This window comes from Leuresthes tenuis, unplaced genomic scaffold (genome assembly GCF_036924035.1).
Source record: "Leuresthes tenuis unplaced genomic scaffold, fLeuTen1.0.hap1 SCAF_21, whole genome shotgun sequence".
Taxonomy (NCBI): domain Eukaryota; kingdom Metazoa; phylum Chordata; class Actinopteri; order Atheriniformes; family Atherinopsidae; genus Leuresthes; species Leuresthes tenuis.
The window spans coordinates 11,315,954-11,325,452 of NW_027325375.1; the positions used below are offsets into that span (position 1 = coordinate 11,315,954).

At 37.7% G+C, this 9,499-nt stretch overlaps 1 protein-coding gene across 1 annotated transcript; it reads left to right on the forward strand.

The window, feature by feature from the left end:
* Window positions 1-4,060: 4,060 nt before the first annotated feature.
* LOC140279737 (heterogeneous nuclear ribonucleoprotein A/B-like) lies at window positions 4,061-8,957 on the forward strand. Its single transcript, XM_072374903.1, has 9 exons — window positions 4,061-4,152; window positions 5,615-5,840; window positions 6,153-6,321; window positions 6,437-6,595; window positions 6,790-6,921; window positions 7,033-7,135; window positions 7,465-7,611; window positions 8,111-8,202; window positions 8,585-8,957. The coding sequence occupies exons 2-8, from the start codon at window positions 5,638-5,640 to the stop codon at window positions 8,179-8,181; spliced, it is 984 nt and encodes a 327-aa protein (XP_072231004.1). The 5' UTR covers window positions 4,061-4,152; window positions 5,615-5,637; the 3' UTR covers window positions 8,182-8,202; window positions 8,585-8,957.
* Window positions 8,958-9,499: the final 542 nt, after the last annotated feature.

Sequence of the window (9,499 nt, forward strand, 5' to 3'; positions counted from 1 at the left end):
TGCTAGGATAGGAGATGCTCTCTGAAGAGCTGGGTTTTCAAGAGCTTCTTGAAGATAGACAGGGACACCCCTGTTCTGGTAGCGCACGGTAGGTCATTCCACCATCGTGGGACGACACATGAAAAGAGTTTGGATTGTCTTAGGCGTGGTGTAGGCACTGCTAGACGACAATCCTGGGACGAACGGAGGGACCGAGTTGTGACATAAGCCTTTGCAAGAGCATTCAAGTAGATGGGAGCCGTTCCATTAAGCACTTTGTAAGCTAACATCAGTGACTTGAATTTGATGCGGGCGGCTAAGGGTAGCTATTTGTGTATGTGTGCTTTGAGATCATGCTTAGACTTGCTCCACTGGCCGATAGTGTTGATGTCGCTGGGTGAATTGGTCAGTGGCAGCAATAAACATCCACCCTAAACCACGGGATCAGTCCATTTTGCTCTGATTCATGTAACTGTAACACGTTCCCACATAAATACAGATTTCCAGCCTGTGTTATTTGTTATATATCTGGCTGTTCCGAACCACTTTCAGATGTTTTATGCTGTGTAATGTGTCAGCTTTTACATGCCGCTTTTCCAGTCAGTTGAAGTAATATATTGATTTAGATTTCAATTTTTGGTATTTGGAACAATGTTTAGCGTTTTTTTTATGCTGTATAAAAGTGGACACAGATAGGATTTTACTTTACATGTTAGTCCCACAGTGTGTCAATAAAAAGGGTTTGCCTGAAGGTCGACTGAAAGTGGCTTCTCTGCTTACAAAAGATATCCTCAATGCAAGTGGGATCCTTCCAACGAGGCAAATAAACAAAATGGTGTCTCCCAATTACCCAAAATACAACATGGCAAATACACATTATCTTTAGCGAAGCTATCCAGTGTTGATACAGTGTCCTACCAACCAGGTTAGTACAAAGTGTAATGCAGGTGCTGAAGAAGTTAGTTGAATGGGAAGAACAAAAGACTTTTCCACCCACATGTATACCTTGCCAGTTATCAGATACTTTGCTGATATAAGAATCTGACCAAAGGAGGGGATAGACACCACAGATATCAAGACAAGAAAGATTTTCTGTCAGTGTATGGAGTGTTTCATCCCAAGACCAACCAGGAGGCTGATCTTGAGAGGTCCTATCAGTGATTATAAAAAGTAGTTATTAAAGACAGCAAGAAGGCACTGATCATTGCAACACAAGAGCAACAGAGGCCAGACAGGACCCCAGCTGCAGGCTACGAAAAGAGGTCTACAAGACAGTTCAGCACATGATAGCAGGGTGAAAAATGCAGGCAGATAAGGCACACAGGGAATGCCATATACAAAAAATCTTCTTGTAGGCTCCAAAAATGTGCAACATAGTGCAAATGCTCTGGTTCTAAGATTGAGTACAAATGCAAATCCTTGGCATTAAACTGACTATAGAGTTTGAAATTTACTTCTCCTTTTCCATGTTGGGATGAAGCTTTGACGTTGCTTGCTCGGTGTTATCTGATGGCAGCGACCATCATACACCAAGGTGTTTTGTTATCGATCCCCAGCTGGAAACCTGTAATGTGGTTTCCCACATATGCTGCGTTTCCTTAATATTTTGTTTTTTCATAGAAGCCAAAGTGCTTCAGTATGCTAGTTTTCAATGCAGAGAGAGTGAATTGGATTTCTTATTCAGCCATCTTGTGCATGCTACAGACTGTTTGGGTGCCCTTTTCCACTTTTTTTTTATTATTTCTACTTTTGCATTACATCAACATTATTATATTACATATATGAACAGAACAGATTTTTGATATTTGTGAATCTTACACATCTGCACCTCAGTGCATCTAAAATGTTATTATATATCCCCCATCCCCACTAGATATCATGGTGGTTGACACACTTTAGAAATAGTGATATATGTAGCAATCCCAACTTAAAGGAAAATCAAGATTGTTTCATTTACCCTGGTTATGGTTGGGTCTTATTAGAAATTAGAACTGGATAGAACTCAATGATACTTTATTAGTTTCAAAATGGGAAGGGTTTTTTTGTAGCATAAAAAAACAGTCATGTCCCCATGACAGTTAAACTGTTATTATGTAAATATTGTAGACAATAGAAAATGTGGACCATGTTATCAATATTTAAGAGTTTGACCAATACTAGATGTTTGCCACTGATTCAAATTTTTAGAGTGAAAAAATATTCACTTTCTCTATATAGTTTATACTGTCTGACTCTGTACTGCTTTAATCCTTAAAGATCTTACAGCCGCCTTTGATACTATACGTCATTAAATGATCAATGATTGAATAATAATGTCTATTAGATGTCTATCCAATAGATTGTCTATTTGGTTTATATTGGCTCTTCCATTAACAATTAACTAATTGCTCTTAAAGACTGGATAAATGAGGTTCAGATCTGGCTATCAAACACAGTTCTTCAACTAGTACAACTAAATCTAAAGATATCACCATGAGCAAAGACAGTAAGCATTATCATGTTTTTCAAAGCTTGGTTTACTCTGCTAACATCAACTGCAGTTGTAGAAAAGTTGCCCTCACTTTTGATAGTAATATCAATTTGCTGGTACCAACAGAGCTTCCTTATTTTAGCCCTGTTTTCTGTGTATTAAAGCCGGTCAAACAGTTCACAGTCATTGAGCCAGCTGTCTTTTTGCCACTCAAAGGGCATAACTGAATACATTCGCATGTCTGATGACATCTCATCAGACATCACACATTTTCAAAATGTGTGTTTTGAAAATTGTACTGTTCATATTATTATTACTCTGCTATATGTACCACGGACTAACAGAGTATCGTAGAAGATTGAATTTGATAGACAAACTTTATTATGATAAACACACTTTTTGTTTGTAATTCTGAAGATGATCATCTCCTCAACAGAAGGTAATGGCCTACTACTGAATTGTCCTAAACAATCAGCACAATAACAAAGTTGGGTTTCCAAGCTTAATCTCTTCTCTTGTTAAGTGCTATAATCTTGCATTAATTGCAAAAATGTGTCCCATAGACAAGGGAGTAGCATTAAAATTCTGGGCCCTATGTATAAATCATCTTGGTGGGCCCCCATGGTATTAGACAAAGATAACAAATATGATCTTAGTTTAACCTCTGTACTGAGAAAAGCATAATAAATAAGCATAAAAGTCAAATGGCCGGACTCATCTGTATTTATATTTGCAGAAAAAGAGAATCATTGCGTTCGAACAAAACATTACAGTTTTGGGGGTTTTAGGGAAAGACATAACTGGCTGCACTCAAAATGTGCAGAACTCGGTTGAACCGGCCGGTGCAGGTGTGGACTAACGCATTTTGCACAACTTTAGAGGAGTGATAGGGCCCTCAAAGAACATCCATCGTTAATGTTATTGCAAATTTGAACACATTTTAGTCAGACATACTGAATTTCATTATGTTATTAATTAATTAGAAATTTATAAATTAAACTAAAAAAAAGTATTTTTCATTTCAGGATTTTCTGGGTAAAAAGTACCGTTTATCCTCCCTACTCCGACGCACTGTCCACAATAATCGTCTTGATACAAATACCTCAATACACGACTGTTAACTTCTTAACGAAAAACAAATAATTATTTGCTATTATTTCTGAAAATAGTAGAAACATCTTGAAGTCATATTTGACTAAACTACCGAAGAGTTTGTTAATATTTGTGTATGCAGAAGACTTAGGCTCTGTTATTGAAAAGGAACGGGACACAAGGCAAGTAAATGCAAATCCAACTGTAAACATGTTTCACTTTCTAAGGCAACTGCTTCAGATATGTCTTTGTATGCCGAGCAAAATAAATACATAAAAAGACAGACAGTTTGTTTTCATACTGTTCAGGCCACGCATCGTTTAATGGTCTGGTATCTAAAACATCATTATTGAAAGCGCTGAGAAGACAGGAAGGAGGAAGAACATATGGCTGCTGAATTTGACTTTTGTTACAGCTTTTACTCAGACAGCCAATGACAGACAGTGTTTAATTTAAAAACAGACCGTACTGTCCAATAAACGACGTTGTCTTTACCATGTCACCCAGCTCTATGCACATCCGGTCGTATATATATTGCCACGAGTTAGCGGCGAATTTGGAGAGTGTCCATTTTGAGCAGCGAGTCGGCGTCCCCGGTTTATTCACTTTAAGTAAGCACACGGTTTTATTTGTCATTGGGGCATAAATATTTACATACGAGAACGTTTGTCTTTTTATATAGATATCCTTTTCCTAGTTTTTGCTTGCGATTTTGCCTTTATCTGCGTGGTGCCTTCATGTTAGTTGCAAACGTAGCTAGCTGCTTGTAAGCCTCAAATGAGCTAATGTGCGTCAAGGCGGTTGTTACGCTGAATGAATTTATTATTCCCACATTATCAAATTACTGAACAGTAGGCCACTTTGGTAACAGTGGTGTCTGTCGGTAGTGTATTTGTTTTCTCTTTTTTTATTTGATGGTGTTCCTTTTTTTTTTTTTTGTCTGGCTGCCTAGTTGCTAGCGTGGCCTGCGCTATGTCTCAAGCGTTAGTAGAGCAAAGCGCGGTCTGCTTGAACGCTTAACATGGAGACCCACGCCGGTTTATGTCTTTTTGTTAGCTAGCAGCTCCTCCAAAAATAATGAACTTTTGGCCAATATATGACATTCTGTTCCGCCAGATATTGCTAAAGTGACACAACTGATGTTAAAGGAAGTTGTACATTTTGTTCTTTGAAAATATTATGGGGCGGAAAAGTAGTTAAAATGGGGACGAATTCGTTTATTTAAGCATTCAAATGGCAACATAAATGGTGGCTTCAAGATTACGTTCAGCTGTATTGATGGGATTTTAAGTAATCATGGATGTAAGGGGGGGAAAATAAATAGAAAAACAAAAAATGTGTGTGTGTGTGTATGTATGTATATATATATATATATATATATATATATACATACATACACACACACACATATATCGTTTGATTCCGTTAGTAGTTCTTGAAATTGTTCATAGATCTTTTTAAAATCTGGAGGGCCTCAGACCTTCTGGGACCACTAAAGATAATTGTTGCATAATTTGATTATTTGCACTTTTTAAAGGCAATAACATTGTCATCTTTCACAGGTGCCATGTTGTTTAAGCATTAATAAATATTTTTGTGAGTCTTCCCTAAACTTTTTGTTAAAGCTTACATTTGAGAGGGGTAACGTCTCTTCTTCCTTGTTGAAGTTAATTTGTTAATGTTCAGTGAATCGGGTAATGACTTATCTGTATGCTCTCTTGTCCAATTAAATAAAATAATTAGTAAATTTTTACCTTTTCCCATGGCATTTAAGTTCTAACTACTACATTTAACACTAGTTGAGAGTAAACGAAACTTCACCATATTGAAATTGGATCAACATACCGCTGTTGTTACCATGATTCAATCAGATGTAAAAATCAGTTTTTAACTCTTTAGGAATGCTGTCTAGAAATTGGATGATTAATCACAAAGGAGATGTTTCTTATACCTAACAGTCCAATTCCACCTGTAACTTTTATTTTCACATTCAAATGCAACTTTGTTTTGTGTGTTTTTTTTTGTTTGTTTTTTTTGCTGGGGTTAATCAAAGATTGCATTGTATCGTTTTAGTCTTTTAAAGAGACGCAGTCAGAATGGCAGACACTGAGAATCAGCTCATGGAGACGTCGGAGCAGAACGGCAACGAGGGAGAAGAGGACCAGAATGGAGCTGAGCAGGAGCTGATGGGTGGGGATCAAGGCCAGGACGAAGGCCAGGACGAAGGCCAGGAAGAGGGCCAGGACAATGGCACAGATGGAGGGAAGATTGATGCCAGCAAAGGAGAGGAAGATGCTGGGTGAGTTGTATGAAAAGTAATTGAACACCTGAGTACAGACCTGTTTTACATATAAAGGGCATATTGTGCATATAATACATTTGCTCTTTGCATCCTGTAAAAACAGTTTATTTATTTTTTAATAACTAGTTTCAATTTTGAACGGCTGAATGGATGCTAGTTTGTCTTCTTTCCTTCTGCTCATTAACTGCTTTAGAATTTTGTGCTCATTTGCATGTGGGGTTATGTTGGTCTTGTTTGCAGAAAACATAGGTTTTTGTACTTTTAACTTGTTCTGCACAACTTAAACTGCTTGGCGTCCTCTATTGGCAGTAAAATGTTTGTTGGAGGTCTCAGTTGGGACACGAGTAAAAAGGACCTGAAGGATTACTTCAGCAAGTTTGGTGAGGTGTCAGACTGCACCATCAAGATGGACTCCAACACTGGCAGATCCCGAGGCTTTGGCTTTGTGCTTTTTAAAGATTCCTCAAGCGTGGATAAGGTGAGCCCCTTTTGATTAACCAGTAGCTCTTAAGATTTGTCTGTTGGCACCGGTTATTGCCATGATATAGATATATGGATTTTACAATGTTGCTGAAACGCGTTTTTGTCTGCAGGTGCTAGAGCAGAAGGAACACAGACTTGACGGACGTCAGATCGACCCTAAGAGAGCAATGGCAATGAAAAAGGAGCCTGTCAAAAAGATCTTTGTTGGGGGTTTGAATCCTGAGGCAACTGAGGAAGCAATCAGGGAATATTTTGGTGCCTTTGGAGAGGCAAGTTCTGTATAAACTGGCAAAATGGAAACATTGAGAACATAAAAGAGCTGCCGGAAGAACACAGTAGTCTTCTTGATTTTCAATGTCACAGGATGTAGATCCTGTGTTCTTTGTAGTCTATGGTACTGCAGTAATATCTGCTGAAAATACTTGGTCACACATTTGTATTATTAATCACCTTCTCCTTCCAGATTGAAACCATTGAGCTCCCCATCGATCCTAAGTCAAAGAAAAGGAGGGGGTTCATTTTCATCACATATAAGGATGAGGCCAGTGTAAAGCAGTGTCTGGAGAAGAAATACCACACCATCCAGGGAGGCAGGGTATGTATACATACTAATGTTAACCCCCTGCCAAAAAAGAAAGTAAGAGTTGGTGCTTCCCGTCTCTTCTTAGCCCACAAAAAAAAAATCTTTTTTTTTTTTTGTCCTCAGTGTGAGCTGAAGATTGCTCAGCCCAAAGAGGTGTACCAGCAGCAGCAGTATGGAGCAGGACGTGGAGGTGGCTATGGGGGCCGGGGTGGAAGGGGTCGTGGGGGTAAGAGATCTGTCTGGTGTGTGTAAAAACATTGTCTTTTCACCTGGTCAAGAAATTTTTCAGATGTGTAAATGCTGTTTAGAAATTAAATACAAATAGTGTTTTTCTCATCTGAAAATGAGCCAGCAGAACACTTTCTAGCTCATAATTCCCTACCAATTAATTGGCCCCATCTGGTATTGTTAAGCAGGGTGCTGGCTCCGTTATGCTGTGGGCTTGATCAAAACATTTGGGCCAGGAATAAAATAAAATTGATTTGGAATGTTGTCACCTTTTTAATCCAGTCTTTTCAAATTGTTTGATTTAAATGGCCATGTGCATTGTGTCAGGTCAGAGCCAAGGCTGGAACCAGGGCTACGGAAATTACTGGAACCAGGGGTATGGTAACCAAGGTTATGGCTATGGTGGATACAGTGGCTATGGCAACTATGACTACTCTTCTGGTTACTATGGATATGGTCCTGGATATGATTACAGTAAGTAAAAACATGGACACTTTACTGTGTGCACATGTGTGGATCAATGTTGAATGTTTTTAAAATGTCAATTGTGACAGTGTTTCAGAGAATGTTAAAATACTGCAAATGGTCTTAATATATTAGCTCTTTCAGTATCATTAGATTTGAGAAGTTGGTGTTTCTTGCTTTAATGGAGAGGTAGAGCAGTTTAACAGGCCCATTTTTACAAGTTTGTCTCACCTGTGCATTTGCACCTCTTATGCTCAAAAATTCCTTTGTTCTAAAATTCAAATAGACTTGTTGGTGATATTGCAAATGTAATTGTCACTATACCACTAAAACTAATCATAATTACTTTATTGATTTAATTGAATGAAATGCTTAAGTTGGTCTTATTGAATACAGTGTTGACTTCTCTATATAAGTTGACTATTTAAAGATGAGCATATTGAATGTCAAAGTGTGTCTGAATGTGAAATATTCCTTCTGACCTGCTTGTTTCATATCTTCACTGCAGACCAGGGCAGTGCCAGCTATGGGAAAACTCCAAGACGGGGGGCACACCAGACTAGCTACAAGCCATACTGATGATCACTGAGGTAGTGTAAGGTATGCAGGGGCTTTGAATGACAGTGGATTTTTCATGATTGAATACATTTGCCACTAACAGGCATTCATGTTGGGAATCTACTTTTTTTTTTTTTTTTTTTTCTAGTGTTGATCCATTGCGGACAATGAACTATATTGTAATCGGGGTTGTTGGTTTTTATAGAAACCTTTAAACCTTAAGGATGCTGTAAAAGCTTTGCGCAAAAGGGTGAACATTGTAATTAGTAGTTGGCATTTAAACTCTAAAACTGCCCATTTTTGGTGATTTAACAATATTTTATCAAACTGTTTTAAATTGTGCAAGTCATGTCTGAACTTATTTTCTACTTGATCATTTTCATCAACATGTGGTCCAGCTTTGACAGATGTTTTTGCTCCTCAGGACTTCGTGATCAAGGGAGACCGATGGCTGGCTGGACACACTGGGCCATACTAGACCTCTTTTATGACAGACGACCATTTGTACAGACATCCTAAATATAACTTTTTCCATGTTTTCTTTATTTTGCCCTAATTTTCTTTTTTTTTTTTTTAAATATCTTATGATTTTTAGGTTTTATTTTCCCTTGTCTTTACTTTTTCTTTTTTCCCCCCTCCACATTTCCTCTGGAAGTGTAATTTTTACTGTACTTTTTGGTACCTGTTTTGATTCTAATGTATTGTAAGGGTTGTATTTTACATGTGTGCTGGCTTTACAGGTTGAAAATCGTGGCGCTGTAAAGGAGCTTTTTTGACAAATAAACAGTTTTCAGTAACTTTTGTTCTGATGTTTCTGAGTGGAAGAATAAAACATCAGTCAAATTTATTTTATTTTCCTCTCCTGCCAGGCACTTAATTTTGCCAGTATAGTCTGCTTATTGGTAGTCTGTTTGACATCTCTAAGTAATCATGTTTATTTAAAATATCTAATTGTATTACTGTACATGTCCTAAAGATTACAAATTGATTATAGATGACGTTTCAAATTCAAATGTGTTGCATGTCATGAATTTACTCAATGCAACAATTTTCTAGCCCAAGTCAAATGTGACTTGTGATGGTTCCTTGTTATAATTTTTGTTTGCCAATGTTTGACTCAAACATTGCACTGTGATCCAATAGAATTCTGCTTTGTCAATTCAAAATGAGTACCACAAGTTGCATGATCTTGTATAAAATGTGGTTATTGTGCGGTCTTCTGTGTTAAGATGGCAAAACCAGGTATAACTAGGATTTTTACTTGTGAGCAATGCAGATTGGTCGGCGTTACTTTTCAAGACTTAAATGGGGAACTAGAATGCAAAACGACTGCAAATAG

Coding starts and splice junctions, on each gene's coding strand:
- LOC140279737 (XM_072374903.1), top strand. CDS start 5,638: ATGGCAGACACTGAGAATCAGCTCATGGAGACGTCGGAGCAGAACGGC. Junction 5,841..6,152: donor AAAGGAGAGGAAGATGCTGG/GTGAGTTGTATG, acceptor CTCTATTGGCAG/TAAAATGTTTGTTGGAGGTC. Junction 7,612..8,110: donor TGGTCCTGGATATGATTACA/GTAAGTAAAAAC, acceptor TCTTCACTGCAG/ACCAGGGCAGTGCCAGCTAT.